The sequence below is a fragment of the Callithrix jacchus genome, chromosome 13 (genome assembly GCF_049354715.1).
Source record: "Callithrix jacchus isolate 240 chromosome 13, calJac240_pri, whole genome shotgun sequence".
Classification (NCBI taxonomy): domain Eukaryota; kingdom Metazoa; phylum Chordata; class Mammalia; order Primates; family Cebidae; genus Callithrix; species Callithrix jacchus.
The window spans coordinates 15,487,708-15,507,562 of NC_133514.1; the positions used below are offsets into that span (position 1 = coordinate 15,487,708).

The 19,855-nt window shown below is 51.0% G+C and overlaps 1 protein-coding gene across 2 annotated transcripts in view; it reads left to right on the plus strand.

The window, feature by feature from the left end:
- Positions 1-19,855, plus strand: part of EBF2 (EBF transcription factor 2) — a 266,440-nt gene that overhangs the window by 49,981 nt on the left and 196,604 nt on the right. Inside the window, exons 1-5 of one of the 2 annotated variants that reach the window (XM_008979094.5) lie at positions 8,873-9,556; positions 12,027-12,183; positions 13,268-13,331; positions 13,597-13,652; positions 14,131-14,204. In XM_008979094.5, coding sequence (XP_008977342.2) covers positions 9,426-9,556; positions 12,027-12,183; positions 13,268-13,331; positions 13,597-13,652; positions 14,131-14,204 — 482 coding nt within the window. In that variant the 5' untranslated portion in view covers positions 8,873-9,425. Of the gene's footprint in view, positions 1-8,872; positions 9,557-12,026; positions 12,184-13,267; positions 13,332-13,596; positions 13,653-14,130; positions 14,205-19,855 lie in introns of those variants that run through there. The other variant, XM_054243728.2, reaches the window with a different exon arrangement.

Here is a 19,855-nt window from a genome sequence, read left to right on the forward strand (position 1 = left end):
GAAAAGGGAACCAAGACTGTAATGAACAAATCTACTTATGTAGGGCAAAATTTTTAATGAAAAAAGAAATAGTAAGAAAATATACATCAATATTTAGCTTGAAATGGGAAGAATTACCTGTGAACAGCACAAAAGGAGGACATTCTTTAAAAATGTATATTTTTAATTATGGGTACATAACAGGTGTTAATTTTTTATTTTTAATTATACACAAAGAAAAACATGGGTGGAGTTAACTACATACAAGTTAAAGACCTACTGCAGGACATAAAATAAAATAGGCTTGTCTAAGGCCAGGCATGATGGCTCACGCCTGTAATCCCAGCACTTTGGGAAGCCAAGGCAGGCAGATCACTTGAGGTCAGGAGTTTGAGACCAGCCTGGACAACGTGGTGAAACCTCATTTCTACTAAAAAAAAATACAAAAATTAGCCGGGCATGGTGGCACGTGCCTGTAATTCCAGCTACTCGGGAGGCTGAGGCAAGAGAATCGCTTGAACCTCAGAGGTGGAAGTTGTGGTGAGCCGAGATGTTGCCACTGCACTCCAGCCTGGGCAACAGAGCAAGACTGTGTCTCACAAAAAGGGCTTGTCTAGTTGCCTAATCCAACTGCCATTTTCCACCAGCCTTGAGTGCTTCACAATGGAGGCACTTGGTTTTCCAGATAAACATCTGACTATGGATGGCCAAATGACTCAGTTATGGCCAAGGACTGTTTGCCTGAGGCATAAGGGCTGTTTCTGGAAAGCTGCTGCTTTGCAGTCCACTGGGACAAAAGCTGCTGGTAGCTCTGTTTCTCTTGCTTCCTGCCTTGAATGCGCGCCATGATTGCTGCTGTATCCGCCCCTAGGAGGCAGTAGAGGTGAGATTGAAACTCAACAGGCAAAGCATGGTGGGGTGAAGAACCAATGAACCAGGGTTGTTTGTGGCAGTAGTGAGTGCTGGACCTAACTTGGGGCCATCTACCTCCAGGCTTCTTGGTATGTGAGATAATTAAATGATTTTATTGCTTAAATTGCTTTTAGTTGCTTATTTTGGTACTTGCAGACAAAAACATTTTAACTAAAATACATCTATATTTCTGCCATCAAAAAAAATTATCATACATAAAATTACCAGAAGCAAAGATTGGAAAAATATTTTCAACATATATGAGTAGTTAAAATTCAAATTCCTTAATAAAATAATGTTTAACTCCCCAAAGATATACGCTGGTCAAAAAGCCTATACAAAACATTTCCCCTTATTGGAAATTCACATAATATAAATAAAATACAAATAAAAATACCAAAGGACATTTCCAATCTTCAAAACTGGCAAATTTTAATAAGATTATAACCTTAAGGATTGAGAAAGGTTGAGGGGTGAGGGCAGAAGGGGTAATCTCAGATATTGCTGACAAAAGTGTACATTTAATCTTTCAAGAGACCAAATTGTCAATCTGTATCAAGGTGTAAAAATATGCAAAGTCTTTGATTTTGCAATTTTACTTCTATGACTTTATCTTAAGGAAAGAATCAAAACACTAAGCTACAAAGATGTTCTGCATAGTGTTGTTTATAGTAGTGAATAGGAGCAACTTAAATGTCCATTCCAATGGACTGATGAAACAATTGATGGCATGGATCGTGAAATACTATGCCAATATTACATGTTACTGTAGAAAAATATTTAATGGCATAGGAAAATGTGCTATATTAAGTGAGCCAACAGGTTACAAATCAGCGAATAGTCTATGCTCCCATTTAGAGTACGTATATAGAAATGTGCATAAAACAAAGGCTGGGAGAAAACCAATCCAAATATTAGCTGTAGTTATTTATGTTGATGCTATTGGAGGCTGTTATAAATTTCTTTTTGTTTTTGTATATATTTTTCGGTAATGAACATGCATTGCCTTTGCATAAAAGATGGTGCAAATTTTAAAGGGGCTTCTAGTTCTGTGGAAAGGAAAATTTCGGAACCTCACCCCTTAACACCACTCCTCCCCTCCGGCGCCCCCCCGTCTCCAGTAGGCCACCTCCTGGCTGGCTGTGCGCTGTGTCTCTGTTCTACCGCCCGTCAGCTTCCCTCCCTCCCAGCTTCGTTTAATGCGGGCTCCGGAAAGCGCCGCTCGGGAGCTCGGCTCTCTGGAGACCAAGATCTGTAGTGCCAAGCGAGGCGCCTCTCTTCCTGAGAAGGGCGCAGGGCGGGGAGGGGCTCCCCGAGCTCTCTGTGAACCACTCATCGATTTGGGGGCGGAGGGGGGGTGGTTGTCGTAGAAACCGACCATTCCAGAGTTCCTCAAGATCTTCAATTCTCTGGTTAGTTCCAGGATCCATCCCAGCACGCGGCCGCGCAGCAAACCGAACTGGCGTTCCGGGTGCGCCCTACCTATTGCCGCGCGCAGCACGGAGCCCCCAGCGCAGCATCCTAAAAATGAAGTCGCATTCCTTCCCGGCGTAAGGCCCCGCTCGGTGACCTTCGGTGCCCTCTGACACCTGCGGGCACCAAACAGCTTCCAAAGCACTTTGCCCACATGTAATTCCATGAGAAACAAACAAAAAAACTGAGCACCCACTGAGCCACCCAGTCCCTGCGCCAGACCAAGGAGCTGCAAAGACAAGCGAGTCAGAATCCCTGCCTCAGGAGCGCAGGGGTCGGGGGAGAGGAAATCCATTCCCATAGGAGACTCAGGACCCAGTGAATTCCATAAGCAGATGTGGTCATGCTCATCCTACACCTGCAGATGCTGAAGGAAAGCAAGCGTTTATTGAACACCTACTGTGTGCCAGATACTTTCGCCTAAGCTGTTTTACCCGTAAGGCAAGCAAAGCTCTGGGAAATAAACATCCCCATTTTACCAGTAAGGAAGCTGAAATTCAGATGAATAACATTCCCGTTTAACTGGCTAGGAAACTGAGGTTCAGAGGAGTAAGATCAAATGCCAGAGACCTCATCAGTAAACGCCAGCCTCTAACCTGGGTCTGCGGACTCCAAAGTTTCTCCTTGGAGTGAGGACAACAGAAACGACCGACCTTGCCCGGGGTCAGATCCACTGAAAGTGCGCGGGTTGCGAGGGTTTCTGGGCTTTTAGTCCAGCGCCCCCTATGCGGCGCGGCCAGCACTACCCTAAACGTTGCTGTAAGAGCTTCCCGCGCAGGGGTGTGGAACTGCCTGAATGCGGTCACCCCCAAGCCGTGTGACCCCCGTCTGCTCTCCTTTGGGAGAAAGGAGTAAGTGGAAGTTGTGTCGCTTCTTCGAGGGCGGCACGGAGCTCCCTGGCCAGGAGAGGGATCTCTGTTTTCCCGGCTGGTTCTGAGGGTTTCCGCGGGTGCCACGTCCCGAGCTCCCTGGACCCACTAGCCCCGAAATGATTGTCCGGCTTCCGGCAGGTGAGGGGTGGGGGTGGAGGGTTCTATGAGCCAGAAATGGAATTTCTAGGCCTTGGGCTGTGTTTGGGGAAATCCCATGATTAGAAGTCCAGTTTGCGCCGGTACCGGCACTAAACGTTAGACGACTTGAAACTGTGCACTCTACCGCAAGTGACTTTCCTGGATTTTCTCTCTTGCCACCCGAGTGAGGTGTGTCAGTGTGGGTGGAGGTGATCGTAATGGTGTGAGTGCGTGTCTGTGCTGCAGGAGGAGATTGCCTAGTGCTAAATGGAATGAAATTCTAGATGGTGCCATATTTGCAGCTGACCCCCGCCCCCTATGTCTCCCCCCACCACCCGCAAATCCGGGAGGCGGGAGTAGCGGAGACTAGTCTATTATGGAGAAGAAAGTTGGCTCTGAAAGCCAAGGGTGTGTTTGTGGGGGCTTGGAGGAAAAGGCAGCGGGGTGTCATTGTGTAGGAACCTGTTGTCACCCCTCCCTTATCCGAGGAGGGCCCAGGGCGCGGGGGAATGGGGGGGGGGCGGTGCGCGCGTGCGGGACCGGGTGACCGCGTGTGCATGTGTGCACGTCAGTGTACGTGTGAAATGTGGCGGCGCCGGCCGCGGCAGCGTGCGCTTTTCAAAAAATATGAATAATCAACACATCGCTCACACCTCCGCCGAGAGCCGGGAAGGAGTTGGGAGGTCCCGCGGGCTTTCCCCTGCCGGCTGGCGGGCACCACCAGGAAAAGGGGGGCTAGAGTAGCTCTTCGGTTATCACTGAGCTAAGAAGCTGGGAGTGAAAAAAAAAAAAAAAGGAAAAAAGTCCCATGTAACTTTTTCTTTCTGAAGGCCTTCTGTTGCACACCATTGTGGAGTATTAGAAGTGGAAGATAGGGGAGGATCCTTGTTCCCCATTTAGCAGCTGGGATGCCAACTGCCATCTCCCACCCTCATTTTGCTTATCTGTAAAATGGGGGCAAACAAATCTACAAATTCCACTTGAAATGGTGTAAAGTTTAAGGGTGAGAAAGGGCTTGGGCAAGTCCTGCCTCTATCGTTAGTACCTTCCTCTGGGTCTTCGCTTTCACGGAGCCAGCGTGATCAAGCCTCTTAATGTGGGTCAATTTGGCCCTGCTCGCTGCACCACCATTAAGTAGTGGTGACAGACGCCACCGCCTCCTTTTCCTGGAAGGGGCTGCCACCCTGCTGTACCCCAGCAAGGCCCCCAGCTACCTGGGAAATCAGGTCCCCAGCTTAAGTCACCCCTCCTACCTGAGAAATCAGGTCCCCAGCTTCACGTGGAAGCCACCCCCACGTGAAGGGCAGGCTAGAGATAGGCTATCACATCTCTATCCAGATAGCCTCCCGGGCCTCCATTCCCGCACGGACACCCGGGCTCCCCAAGCGGCGGCTGCTGCTGCGAGAATTTGTTCTCCTGACCTTTCGGCTTTGCTTCCTCGCTCGTTCTGCACCCGGAATAAGGGGATGGGAAGGAAAGAGGGATATTTCTGAAGGAGAATGCCAGTGAGAGGAGGAGCAGAGGAGAGGAGGACAAGGAGGAAGACTTTCAGGAATTGCCAAGTGTTAGGGTTGAGTTGAATCTGGCTCCTCCAGTCTATTTTGGGTAAAATTACCGCAGTGCCCCGACTGGCCTGGACACAGTCGACATCAAGTGTCTTTAAAACGTTCCTCCACGCCTCAGTATTCTGCAGCTGTTTCCGCTCGAATCTCCTGCACTATGTGAAAACAAAAACAGCGAATCCACTTTTTACCCAAATTGTCCTATAAGGAAGCTGTTTGCTATCGATGACAGAGTCCTCCTGAGATATCTGTCGTGCATTTATGAATAGTTTATTTTCTCCCACCCTCTCTAGGGAATTCGCATTTATAGAACATACAAATCTAGTTTCCGGAAGAAAATGCCAAAGTTGCAATTTGGTGTGAGAGTTAATGAAGCTAGATATTTAAAATATCATTTCACGCAGAATTTTGAGTTAAAGATTCTGCAGGTCTCTGATATGCAGAGTAAATCTATTTCTTTGCAGTGAGACAAAGAGTGAAGATTCCAACTTAAGAAAAAAAAATCGGAAAATTCAGGTCCGAAGAGAGGCCACGGGGACGGCCACTTTTTCCATTTATGAAACCCAGGCTAGCTCTTCCTGTGGATCGAATTCCCCGGGTACTGGTCTGGCTCTGTGCTTCAGCGCAGCGGGTATGTGTCTGGAAATGGGGGTGAAGGCCGTATTTAGGGGTGTGTTCTGACATCTCTGAACTCACCACAGTGTCCTGCCGGACAGGAACACAGCAAGGAGAGCAGTTTCTAAGTAAAATTTCTGAACCTTTGATCGGTGCCCAGATGACTGGATCGGACGAGACCGGGCAAAGTGGCCTTAAAACCAATTAAGAGGAAATCGAACATTTCGCACTGGGTTGCAGACGTGAAACAGAAACATGGGAAAAAAGGGGTGGGGGTCATTTGGGAAGGGCGAATGAAGAAGGAAGGAGACAGGGTAAAAGACAGACACCCCGAGTTTTGTATAAATAGATTGTGAATAGTTTTAATCATAGAGTTCATTTTGGATTTTTCTTGACCCAGGGGAGGGGCAGAAGCCAGCTCGCTGGCGGGGGCCCGAGAAGCGTGTGGGCTCCACAGCCCCGCGGGATTGGGCTTCCCCGGGCCGCAGCTGCGCTTGCCGGGCCCCAGCGCAGCTCCGGGCGGGTTTTGTGTTTCGCGATCGAAAAGGGGGTTTGCTTGCGGGTAGCTGGAGGCGATAGAGGTGCGAGCGACCCTCCAGGCACAGCCGCCGATACTCACTCCCGGAACCCACGCGTTTTTGGCGCGGGTGTCGGACTCAGCTTCCATTCCCCCAAAAAAACCTATAAGGACACAAGCCCAACTGGGTGGGCCGAAACGCCGCCACGCTGGGCCCAAGGCAGCGCTTGTCTCCTCAGGCTCCCGAAGGAACTTCAGCCTGGCCAAGTGGGAACTTCACCGCCCGCAGCGAGCCACCAGGGAGCCATCCCTGGAACCCCCTGCAGCAGTACCGCGCGGGGCGCCCTTAACGCAGCCCACGAGTATCGGGACGGCCCCACTCTGTCAAAGTTCGGGGCCAAGGCTCCCCTAAATTGCCTTCCAGCGGGGCCCCGCGGCCCTGGATCGCGTCTCTGGGGGTTGGTTGGGAGGAGGGGCGCCCGCCGCCTGTCTGTTTTGGGGCGGGCAGCGGGGAGCTGGGAGAAAGAAACGATTCATTCGCTTCCTGAGGGGGCATAATTTGGGTGGCAGCTGTTACCGCCAAGAAAAGCTGGCGCCCTCGACCCTGACTTTGCCCTTTAACCCCAGCCAACCTGAGCCCGAGGGGTAAACTGTTGGGGCTGGGCCCAGGCCCACTGCTGACCAGAGGCCTCTCGGGGTGCCCTGCGCACCTTTCCCGGGCAACGTGGAGGTGCAGCCGATCAAAGGCCCCTTGAAAAAAAATCACTGGTCTCATCGGCTTGTCTGGAAGGGGCTCGCGGCTGTTCCACACTCTCTGCCAAGGAACTCAAGGCTTTGGCCCTGCTGGACGGAGACCCCAGACGAAGAAGGGAGTGTGGGCGGGGGTAGAGGGTGGGTAGTTGCTTGAGATTCGGAGAGATTTATAAAGAGGGATGGTACAAGATTCCGGGTGGTTAGTTTTTGCTGGGACCGAACTTCTCCGTAAAACCTGCATGTAACAGAAATTGCCAAGTTGAAACAGGGCAGTGAATCTCATTTCTACAAATTTCCCGCCCACCTTCTTGCTGAGGACACTCCTGTTTTACTTGGCTTTTACAAGCCACCCGATCCATTTCCCAATCGCCCTGTATGGTTCTCCCGCCCCTTTTAGTCCAACAGGGAGGACTGAGCCAGAGCCCTGGGGTCCGGGTACCACAGTCCACACAACCCAGAGGAGAGGGATTTACCTTCTCTACCGTCCCTCAAATCAATAACCCCAGCCCCTGGAACCCAGGGCCTGTGCAGAGAGGGTCCGTCCAGCCGCCCCCCAAACTCCCTAACCCCTTATCGGTTTTCAAGGGAATCTCCGCAGTTGGGAGCAGCGCTTTCTAGTCGCAATCCCGCGCGCGCAACAAGGTGCCGCGGTGGTTAGTCTCGTGGGGGTGGAGGTGGAGGCGCGCACCGGTCCTTTCCTCAGGAGAGCCGGGTTTTCTTTAAGGGCACAAGCTTCCTGTCCGCCCAGGCAAACGAGTTGTGAGGCGCTGTGTCCTCTAGCGGCAAACCCTCGCAGTTCCGTTGCGAGCACTCACCTATACCTAAGGGATCTGGTCTCTCAAATCTGAGCCCTAAGAGGGGAGAAAGTACTCTGAACGCAGCCCAGGCGCTCGCAAACGCCCTCTCCGTAATGAGGCCGGGAGACCCGGGCGCAATCGCACGAACTGCGAAGAGCTGATTGTCTCCTCCACAGCAGATGGTCTTTGAACAGATTTGCATTCATTGTCTTCAAACCTGTTTTCGCGCTGGTGTTCTAGATTTCAGCAGCAGATCTAAGCACAGATCAGAATACAAAAGGAGAAGCAAGAAAATGACACCCAGCCAGGAGGATGTTTAATAGGCACCGCGAGCTGCCCGGCGCAGTTAAAAAACCGTCTAGGGTTTCAGCTGTTCGCTGAGGCTGCTGCCACCGCCTCCCGGCCACCAGCCTGCGGCCAGCACCGCAGCGACCGCGCGCGGTGGGCGAAGTTTCCGCGACTCCCCCGTCCCCCCCGCCGCCACTCCCGGGGGCTTCGGGAACAGAGAGATGGGGCGGGAACCGGGGGACCCGCGGGACTACGCCCCGGCAGCTCGCGCACGCAGCCCGCCTCGATCTGTCAGCAACCTCTCCTCCACAAGGGTGCGACTGCCGCTCGCGCCCGCCCGCGAGTGTTTTCCTTAGCTCCTGGACCGTTTTCCCCGGCACTGTATTTATTTGAGCAGCACTTGCGCCCCGCTCGTCCACCCCACCCCATCCCCCGCCTTCATTCATATGTCCTCCACTCTCAGCCTCGTGCAAGTCGTACACAACATCTGATATCACCGTGGAACTCCAGGAGACCTGCGGGAGCCGTTCAGGGAGCTGGGTGCTCTGGGGGACGTTTGCACAAAACATAAGCACATGTGGCCACGCTCACAAGCATGCACACAGATCGGAACCCCGGGAACGGACGTGCCTCCCGGCAGGCTACAAAAACCTACATCTAGAGGCAGGATCCACGGAGGCTTCCCGCAGCTAGGCCGAGCCCGTGCGTCCCCAGCCCGCAGAGCCCGGCTACCCTAAGTCAGTGCAGGGTGTCAGGGCCCCCCCAATCCTGCGCACGCACACGGGGTTCGTGCAAGGACGCGACGCCCGCAGCTTTCTGTCCCCTTTCACCTCCCGGACTCCCGGCAACGCAGAGCGTGGCGCGCGCCGCAGGAGGACGTCGGACCGGCTAACCTGGCGCCGGCCAATCCCGAGCGTCCATGCAAATGAAGCTCCTTATCGGGCCGCGGCTCCGCCTCCAGTGGCCAGGGCCGTAGTAACCCATTCATGGGGCCCGCGCGCGGCTGCAGCCGGGCTCCGCGGCGCTCGCAGCCACCGCCTCCTCTCGGCTCCGGGTCTTCCCCTTCCTTTTACAACTGATCCTGTTGGGGATTCTTTTTTTCTAAATTGGAACGGTGGGGAGGAGAAGGGAGGGGGACCTGGAGGAAGAGGAGAGATTAGGCAGCCATCAATTTCTTTCAGTTTCTCCCAGAACAGGTGATGCTTCTAAATTGTGATCACTTTCAGGAGGCAGCGCTGCAGCTGGAAGGATGCGAGCGACCTAGGGTGGAGGGGCTGAGGCGGCAGATCTGAACTTGCGGAGGATAAGAACCCAAACTTTGGCTATATCAGTCCGCACCTCGCCAGTGAAGCAAAGGACGGGTTATCTTTTTTTTTTTTTTTCCCTAAGTCTCAAACTTGGGCACTTGATCCCTTTTCTTGGATTGCTTTGGAGGAGACGATTTGCTGGCAACGTTGGAAACAGGACAGTATTGTTGTAACTCATTTTTAAAGCGACAGTAGAGGATCAGACTTTTTAAATGTTTGGGATTCAAGATACGTTAGGAAGAGGACCAGCTCTGAAAGAGAAATCGCTGGGCGCGGAGATGGATTCGGTCAGGTCCTGGGTCCGGAATGTCGGAGTGGTGGACGCTAATGTCGCCGCACAGAGGTAACGACACGGCCGCGCAATTATTACGCTCTCAGTCTCTCGTTCTTACCGTCTGTCTCTCCGTGTGCACCCCTCCCCTGCTCCCCGTGCTTTTCTCTATCCCTGTCCCCCCATCTGTCGCCCAGGCCCTGCGCGCTGGGGCTCGCCCTCGGGCAAGCAGAACCCTGCAGTCAGGGGAACGCTCACCGGGCAGCCAGCACTGGAGTTTCTGAACTGCCTGGTCGTTGGCGTTTCTCTCCCACTCCTTTACCGCAGTCCATGCTTTGCAAGGAAAAATGACAAAATAGCACCCAACATCTCCCAGCTCAGTCCCTAGTCCTGCGAGCTGAGCCAGCTTGGCCCGGAGCGGAGCGTAAGGACCCGCTCTGGCAGTGGCAGCGCCGGAGGAAAGCCGGCTTCCCGGCCACTCCTGGCTTCACCACGCCGCCTGAGAGCGCCTGCCTCCCGCATCTTGCTGGGCGATTCCTGGAGCCCGGGAGGCCCGTGGCCAGAGGGCGGCGGCGGCGACAGGAGCGGGAGAAGCCAGAGCGGCCGCCCAGGAAGGCGAGGCCGCCGGGAGCTCTGGGAGGGGGGACAGGGTGGAGGGTCCTGGCTCAAAGGTAAAGCGGTGAGCCAGACGCACGGAGTTGGGGAGCTGGAGAAGAGAAGAAATAAAAAAGAAGAGAAAAGACGGAGTCACGGTAGAAGGAGTTGCGGAAGAAGAAAGAGGCGAGGAAAGGCGACCGGCAGCCAGGCAGGCGCAGGCATCACCAGCTTCTGGTTTTGCGGATCCGTGAGGTTGACTTTGTGTCTAGGCGTCCGCGTGCTGGGATAGTAAATACCATGTCCAAGGTGCCACCCTACGAAGACATTGCGGTCCCATTCTATGATCACTACGACTGGGTTGGGATTTGTGGTCTCCAGGTCCTTGTCTGCGAGAGAAGCCGCTCTTCTACCCCAGAGAGCCCGTGAACTTCTTCCATGACCCTGGCCTCCTCGTCTGCCCTCCTGGCCACCCACCCTCCTTTACGTGCCAACATCACTCGGAGAAATTATCCCTTTCCCAAACTGTCCAGGTGTCCCGGGTAGAGCGAACCAGCCTCCACCCTTGGAGGAGAGGAAGCAGAAGTCTCATCGCTCCGGGACCTGGGCCGGCGGCGGTTCCCTCCCTCCCACAGCCCCGGGCACGAGGATTTCCTTCCCGCCGACCGCACTGCGTGGCTGCGGCTGCGGCTGCCGCGGCGGCGGCTTTCCGCAGCGCTCAGTACTGGCCGGGCGGCGAGCACACGGAAATAAGGCGGCATTGCAGAGCTGGCTGCGTCGCGCATTTCCTTAGCCCGGCTCCTTAAAGACGCCTTCCTCGCCTGCCTTCCTTCCCGGGATCAAAAAGTTTGTTGAGGCTGGAACTGGCAGACCGAGTGGGGGAGATTCTAGCCAAAATGTTACCCCTTTCAAAAGAATGAATGAAGGTGCTCGCTCACCGGGGTACACGGCTGGGAGACCCAGCGTCGCAATGTATGCGCTCGCTTGCGCCCCAAGTCTTCGGTGAAATGGGATCCGATGGCCAGGTCGGCTTTGACTGCGACCGGTGGGCTGGGAAGTGTGTGCACACACTCAACACCCTCGAGGGTCCCCTAACTTGGGTTTCACAGTCACTGGGTTCCACTGGCGCCGCCGGGAAACGCAGCTTGCGTGGGGATCGCGGCAGCCCCAGGAAAGGAGGTTCTCACCTTTTAACAGTTTGGCTTTTCCCCACCTAGCACCTCTGGGATCTAGGGTCCCTTATGTCGGTCATCTCATTTGGGGTGGCCAGCGATCCCCGGGGCTGGTCTCGAGGATTCCCCACTACCTCCGTTCCAGGCACAGCTTTTCGGAAGAGCGAGGCAAGCAGCCCAAGGATCCAGACGTGGACTCTATGTTACTCTCCTGCCTGCACCTTGGGGTTCTTACCCACTACCTTTCCCAGTTAGCATGTGGGCCTTGTGGGCATTGGGTCCAGGACGGGTCACTGGAATTATCACGAAATAAAAGGGTCACTTCTTCCGAAGGGAAGGAGGCACTTATTCCCCTAGCCCTGAGCCCCAGCTCTGCATCCTGATATGCCCAGCAGTACCACCTGAGGGAGTGGATGGAGCCATCCCCATGGTGTAGGACTCGGGTCACCGATTTAGGGGACCAATCTGGGCCTCTGTGGGCAGCCTGGGTCTTTCGGTTTCCACTAAAGATGGGATGGTGGGTGGCCCAGCGGTGGGATGCCAGACCACTGGGTAGTGTCAGAGGCCCCAGGCATCAACCCTGTCACAAACCCCGTGGCCACGGTGACTCCGCTAAGGAGTCTCCTCTTTCTCATCCGAATTGGAGAAAAGGCCTAAGGGTCGAGAACTCTGGACCTGAGAAGTAGACCCCTTACCCCTCTGCAGTGTTGTGAGTAGTAACATCGTCTCTTTGTCCTTCCCCGTGTCCTGTGTCGCCCGTTTGTCTCCCTGTGCAGCGGGGTCGCCCTGTCCCGGGCCCACTTTGAGAAGCAGCCTCCCTCCAACTTGCGGAAATCCAACTTCTTTCACTTCGTCCTGGCGCTCTATGACAGGCAGGGCCAGCCGGTGGAGATCGAGCGCACGGCCTTCGTGGACTTTGTGGAGAATGACAAAGTAAGCGGAACTTACCCCCCAAACTCCGCGGCCTAATAACTCCCTCTTTGCGAAGCACTAAAGATTCCATCTGTCACTCTCGCGACACTTTTCCACTAGCATCATCAGGGATGATAAATCAAGGCTTCTCACCCCCAACCGATAAATTAGTCTATTTCCCGAACCTCCTCCCACCCCCACTTCCCCACCGAGTGCTGAAGGTGTGCTCACGGCTCTGCGCAGGGAGACTGGCGCCCTTAGCAGCGCCGGGTTATGGACTGACGGTGCAGCAAACGCCCTTCAGACTAGACCATAGTAAAAAGGTACACCCAAGGCCACCGCTCCCCTTCTCCGGGTTAATTTTAATTATTTTGCACCTGTGAGAGCCAGCCGGGTGGGCTGAGTTGCATAACTAAATGGAAGCCGGCAGCCCAACCTTGGCCCGCCTTCAGGCTGTGTGCCTTCTTTCCTCCAAGGCAGAGCCTCCTCTAAATTCAAGCCTGGAATTGGGGGCTGGATTCGATCTCAAATGAAGGAGAGTCTGCCTAAACCCATGTGTGACCGAAGGAAAATCTCTTGCCCTTTCCTGGTCTCAGTGTCCCCAGCTGTACAATGTGAGCTTTAGAGCAGGCACTTTCCAAAGTCCCTCCTGAACTTGGAACTCAGTCCCTGAGCTCTTGGCTCTGCAGGCTAGTCCTCACAGGATAGGCCCGAATGCTGCCCTTCCAAATGACAAGTTCCTTCACTTTTCTGCCAAGGGAAGCGTTGGGACTTCCTAAGGACAGACAGAGCCTGATGGATTGGGTGGTGCCTGTTTAAGGGCAGCTTTGGCGAGTTGTCGAAACTCAAGGGTCGCTCTTCTGAGGACATTTTTAGAGACAGAGGGCCGGAAAAGGTCAAGTGGCTACCAGTCTTGGCAAGTTTCAGAGGGCGGTCAAGGACAAGCAGATGCTCGTGCCCTTTGACCTAGGGCAGGACAGGTGGTTGTTCAAAACTGCCTTTTGATGGGGAGAAGGGATGTGGAGTAGAGATTCACTGTCTCCTCTTTCCCTCAGTTTTGAGGGGGCTGGAAGGTAGGGGAATCCAACGCTGCTTGTCTTTTCAGGAACAAGGCAACGAGAAGACCAACAATGGCACTCACTACAAGTTACAGCTCCTCTACAGCAACGGTGAGCTTGTCTACAGCAACCTTGAGCCGGCCCTAGCAGCCAGCTTCCAGGACGCACACGGTGACCTTGCCATGATCAATCGCAGGAATGGCTTGGAGACCAGGGCGGCGGGAGGCTTGCCCGGGATAGGGGATTGGGAGGTCACTGTCTCCAGAGCGGCTTAGCCTGGAGAGGCTGCTTGGGCCTCGGCCACAGGGCAGAAATGGGTTTGGGGTGCCCGGAAGAGGCTCCACGGCCCTTAACTCGTGCCTGTCGGTCCCCACAGGTGTTCGCACGGAGCAGGACCTTTACGTCAGGCTCATCGACTCGGTCACCAAGCAGGTGAGCCCGAAGTCACTTGGTTCCTCTTAGTCTGTCTCTGACCTCCCTCCCCAAAACCTCCCAGTTTGTCTCTGACCTGCCCCTCCTCCACGATTTCCTGGGTCAGACTCCACAGCCCCCTCCACGGGAAAATGTTTTCTTCTCTCTGCCTCATCAAGTGTCCTGTTCTGTCTGGATCAGGGAAACTCTGGGGGTGGAGGGAGGCAAACAAAAAGGATGGAGAGGAAACTATTATTGAGAGATACAGTTCCCAGAAACATTCCATTTCGCTAAGAATGATGTTCTCATTGGAGCAAACTTCTCTATGATTTCAGTTGAGTCCAAACTCAAACGCGCAGGTGCTGCTGCTAGCGGGAATTCCTAACGCGGTGGCACGAGGTGGGAGAAAAAGCGATGTTGTGCTCCTTCTGAAGTCCCTTCTTTCCTTGCCTCCCACCCCTCTCCACATCTTCCCTTCCTGCCCCCACCTACTTCACAGCCCATCGCTTACGAGGGACAGAATAAGAATCCGGAAATGTGCCGAGTTCTCCTGACACACGAAGTGATGTGTAGGTAAGAGGCGCCTTTTCCCAGGCCTGCCGGGAGAGCCCGCAGGTGCTCGAGCCCCACCTGGCGCGCCGCGTTCCCGGGACTAATTTTCAGGCGTGAGGGCGCGCAGCTGGGAGGCCTCGCGGGCAGACGGGCGGGCCTAGGGCGCAGATTCACGGAAACTCTTTTATGCAAGTTTCTTAGAGCATAGCCCTTAGGACTGGAGAGAGAACCCAGAACGACTCGGGATTCCACATCTCTGATGTTGCGGGAGTTTCCTCTGGCCAGTGGAAAGTCTCCATTGTTCGCTGGTCAGTGGTAGTGCTGGAAGTGGGCTGGGCAACCCAGGCCGGGTTTGGGATCGGGGATTTTCGGCTGGAGTTCCCGCCGGGCCTCTCGTGGTAGATTTCCAGGCGGGCCACTTGTGGAATTACTGAGTTAGAGCCCTGGAAGGACTCCTAGTCTGGGCGAGGGACCGCCAGAGAGTCCAGCGGCTCATTTCCCGGGCGCTTCCTGGCACCCAGGCACCTGCGGTGATGCGGAGGCGATTTCTTCCACCAGGGAAGTTGCTCTCTTAGGACTTCACGTGCCGGGGGTGTGGGGGTGTGGGGGTGTTTGTGTGTGTGTGTGTGTGTGTAGGTGTAGGTGTGTGTGGGGGTTCTCAGGTCAAAAGGAACTACCTGGAAGAAAGATCAGCCCATTTCCCACCAGTGCGTAGGAGGGGCAGGAGAGGACCCACGGGGAGATCTGGAGTGTGGGGCAACAGCGAGATTCTGATGTTCGCGTCGCAGAAGGTTGTCTGCTGGCGTTTCTGCACCTTTCACACCTTCTTTTCAGAGACCAATCCGTTCGACCTTGAGCCCTGTGTATTATCCACCTTTCTTCTGCCTGACTAGAAGAAAATTTAAAAAATCAGAGGAATTGCATTCACACTTACTCTTACAAATGTTTATTGAGTGCCTAGTATGTGCCTGGTATTGGCTGGGTTCTGGAGATCCCACCGCAAACAAGAAAGGATATAAATAGGGAACTCTGGAAAGAGTATGGTTATTTTATCACGAAAATTTAAATGCCTATTCCACACATGCCTTTCTTCCTCCAAAAAGCTCTGATTGGAGGGAAAGCCTCAATCCTTCCTTACTTGGCTATTGCTTTCGTGAGTGTCTCCCAACTCCAGACTTACTAGTTTTGGGTAATTGCAGGCTATCTGATTTAGTGTGGACTGTTTTATGGGCAGCTCCCTGAAGCCCTGTCTCCCTCCCCAACCCAGTCAGGAAGAAACCATAACAATCAGACATGTTTGTTTTGATTTTGACCGAGTATTAAAAAAACAAACTTTCCAAATGCCAGTGGCTTCAGCTGAAGGCAATGAAGGCTTCGTTACTGGAGTAGCTGCGGGGAGGAAGGCATTGGGGGGAGTAAGACGGTAGATACTCCGGCATCCCAGGGACCTTTGATAAATTTGTTCAGAAAGAAAATACAATTCTGAGATGTGCTTCATATAATACCTAGATGTAAATAGTCAGGATGCTTTGATTAGGTTGTTAATTGGAAGGAGGTTTTTTTTTTTTTTTTTTTTTTTTTTTTGGTTATTTTGCCTTTGTTTGGGGAGATTACCTTCTGAAAAGGAAACAAAACCAAAAACAGATCCATTGTCTAATGAATTACACCTGTCATTTAAAATAATACTTGTATGCCCCATCCAGCTGTAGTTAAGACTGACATTTTTATTTTTAAGCCCAATCAAATCCTCCTCATTTTATGCTGTTTAAGTAGCAGCATCAATTTTTAAAGCCTCTAGTTTAGTCTGCATTAGTAACACAATATAAAAATTTAATGTACTGTAACTTCTCTGCGTTGGAGACCTGGGAAGATGCTTTGCTGTTCTCTTCCCAAACTAGAATTTAAAATAAATATTAGTTATGTGTAAATAAATGATCCATTGGATGGATACTGTCTGCAGCATGTGTGTGTGTGTGTGTGCGTGTGTGTACATGTGTACAGACGAGATGTGTGATTGCAAATATTAAATGCATCCAAAAGGGAAGGTATTCAGTCTATCAGTTAGAGCTGGTTGATTCTCCAGGAAGGGGGAAAAGTTCTTTCTCTTACATTTTAAGAGCCAGTTGTAGCAGTCAATGATTGAGGGGTAAACCAGGTGCCTCATTTCTCAAGGGTGATTGCACGTACTTAGTTTCATTTGCATAGTGTTATCTGGCATACCTGGGCGCTTCCCCACATGGTTTTATGTTCCATAATCTTTAGTAAAAGGCTCATAAATTGGTGTTTAGCTTTAAACGGGGAACAAAGCAGAGACAAAATAAATCTCTTTAGAAATAACTTTTTCCCCCCCTTCCCCAATGGTGTCTGTTCCTCTCTTCTCTGCTTTGGTTCATTTTGCCAATTATTAGCAAGAAGAAATCTAGTTGTTATGTCGCTGCCAGCCACCCCTGAGCCCTCAATGCTCAGAGGGTTAAAAGATATTATAATTTGAACAGAAGTCGTCTCAAGGCCTACAGCTGGCTAATAACAGAGTTGTATTGAGCTCGAGCAAACCCCACAGCTGTGACTTTTCGCCACAAGGCGCAGGCTAGACAGGGCCCTAATCAGATGGGCCAGCCGGGCAGTGAGGCCAGTGTCTTTATCGGCCAGATGGTGTGAATTTAGACACTTTTGTTATGCAATCGCAGGGAGGAGTTGGGGAGAAGAAAACAAAACAAAAGCCACCATGCTGTGCGCTTATTTGAGTTTGAAATTAGAGACAGATTTTTGAAAGTTGAAGGTTGAATTTTAAAAACGATTTTGGAGGGGAAAGGGACACATTCGCCTGTCGTGAGCTGGAGTTTGGCTGACTGGACGCCCTCTGTCCATGGCTGGGGATTTTTTTCCCTTCCCCAGCCATCTTCTTTTTCCCTTTCTGAAAAATGCAGGTATGATTCAGAATCGCGATAAGATTTCTCATATTTCCCCACCTCCCACTTCCAACTTGTTTTATTTTTTTCTCTCTCCTTCGAAGACTCTGCGTGGAGATGGGGAGAATACATTGAGAGTTTCAAATAGAAGGTTCTCCAAATAAGTATTAGAATAAAATAAACCAAACCAAGGCAGAGAGAGGCAGTGGAACAGCTTTCATTTTCATTCATTAGGAAAAAAGAGCACCTCTGAGTCTCTCTGGGGTTGTTACAAACACAGTCTTAACCTATTGCCAAGTTCAGTTTCCTCTTCTCTTTGCTTTATTTAAAAAATTTTTTTTAAATCTTAGTCGTTTTCAGTTTTAGAAAACACTTATCATGAACTTCAGACTTGCATGTTGGAGAATAACCCGAAAAGCCTTTTGACTAAAGTCACTGAATCTGAAGCTGGTCATCCAGGCTTTGTCTACACAGCAAAGGGAAGGGAGAATTGAGTTTGTCATCTGAGTAATTCAGGGACCTGGTTTCTGAGCTGTTCCACACTGTTTGGAGAGCGTTGGATCACAAACATCTCAGGTTCTCCATTTCCCATTGCTTGTACTGATATTGCTGACAGGAGGACTGAACATCGTTTAAGAAACAAAGAGTGATTAGAACATATTAATGAAGACTTTTCTCTAAAAAAAGAAAAGAACGAACAACTTGCTTTGGCCAACTTACAGACCTAGGAAAATCTTAAGACAGGTTTAAATGGGGCTTAAGACAGGTTTAAATAATTCAAGTTCTATTATTTTTATACCTTTTCTGTTATAGTTTGGCCAAGTGAGTGTCTTCTATGTATTTTCTGTGCTGAATATCAATGTTAGAGATGATATTTAAATATGTTACTGTTGGAAAATGGAGGATTGGATCCTAAAGTTTCCCTGCATTTTTCTTTGAATATCATTTTCTCCCAAGTTCATTCCCTACGTTATACTACACTGGCACCGGGCTTACATTTTTATCTGTTTTTCTTTTCCTCCAGAGGAAATCCCCATGGAAGGCAGCTGGATTCAGCTGAACAATTTTGCAAACTTAGCCCCCTCAGAATCATTCCTTCCCAAACTAAACACATTGGCACATTCTGACAGTGTGCGACATTGGCACATTCTGACAGTGCGCGCTCTTGTAATTAAATTGTACCTGGCATTGCACACATATTTGGGGTTAGGTTGACATGCTGGTGATGTCAAAGGGGAGAGTCTTGCTTGAAGGTCTTTAGGTAACCAGCATGGATGGGTCTTTTGAAATTGTGTTGCTAAGAAAAATGGTTTGCCTGAGCTGCAAAGGTATTACGTTGACATAAGCAATATTCTAGAAACAGGAAAGGTGGGAGAAATGGGTGAGAGGGTAGGGATTTGGGAAGACAGACAAGGGCTTTAGGAGGTGGGAGAGCAGCTGGTCTGCATTTTTATTGGTGTTAATCTTGGGAAGGATTGAAATTTTAAAAGTTAAGATCTAATATAATTTCAAAGGCCAAATATTATTTCAGAAAGTCCCAGTGGCAAACTCTGGTATTTAAGAAAGTTGAGATCATTTTCTTTTCCTTCCTACTAATTTGATTAAATTTCTTAAAACCTCATTGTGCCCATTTCCTGCAAATGTTTTAGCATCTCTTAAGTACATTTTACTTTCTGAGGATGGTAGACTTATTCACTGGCAAATCCACACATCCTGCATGAAAGAGATGGGTTTAAAAAGCTTTAAGACACTTATTTGTTTGGTTAAGTTTAATTCTGTGGAGAACCAGAGAGGGTCAACGAGCTGCAGAGAGCCACAGAGCTAGGACCGGGGCTTGGAGTGGTGGCATACGCCTGTAATCCTAGCACTCTGGGAGGCTAAGGTGGCAGATAGATTGAGCCCAGGAGTTTGAGACCAGCCTGAATGACACAGTGAGATCCTGTCTCTACCAAAATAAAAAATAAAAAATTAGCTGAGTGTGGTGGTGTGTACCTGTGGTCTCAGTTACATATGGGAGGCTGAGAAAAGAGGATCATTTAAGGCTGGGAGGTTGAGACTACAGTGAGTCATCATCATGTCACTGCATGCCAGCCAGTCTGGGCAACAAAGTGAGACCCTGTCTCAAAAAAACAAAAACTAGGATTGGGTTGGTGCTAGGCCTTTGGGTTCCTGCTATCACATGACTTCCTTTTTAACTCTTGTTATTGCCAGTTTCAAAGGGTGCTCATGAAATCCCCTAGTTTCATGGACTTAAACCTAGAAAGGACTCTAGAGAGAATCAAATCCAACGCTTTCACTTTATTCATAAGAAACAAAAAGCCAAGAGAGGTTAAAGATATTTGACTAAATTTGTGAAGCTGGTTGATGGCTTGGACACCAGAACACTGATTCTCAGTTCAGCAACTTCATAAGGTATCACATCAAACTTAGGCTACAGAAAAACTACTATGGGAAGGGCAGTGCTCACGTATAATTTGATTGTTGTTAGTATGCTTACTTCTTAGACATATTCTCCAACCAGCATGGATAGTAATGATTTTTTAAAAAGCCATGTCAAGGCTACATTCTTAGCCAGCTATAGTTGATAGTGGACCACGTGCCTGAGATGAGCAGAGAGGTATTCAGAAGTCTGTAGCCCTGACAAGCAGCAGATGGGCTACCTGGTGGGAAGGGGAGTGAATTCCCTGTGCTTCTTACCAGCAAGCTTCCTTTGCCCTTTTCACATGTGTCTAGGTATTTTTGAATAGATACCTTTGGATTGGA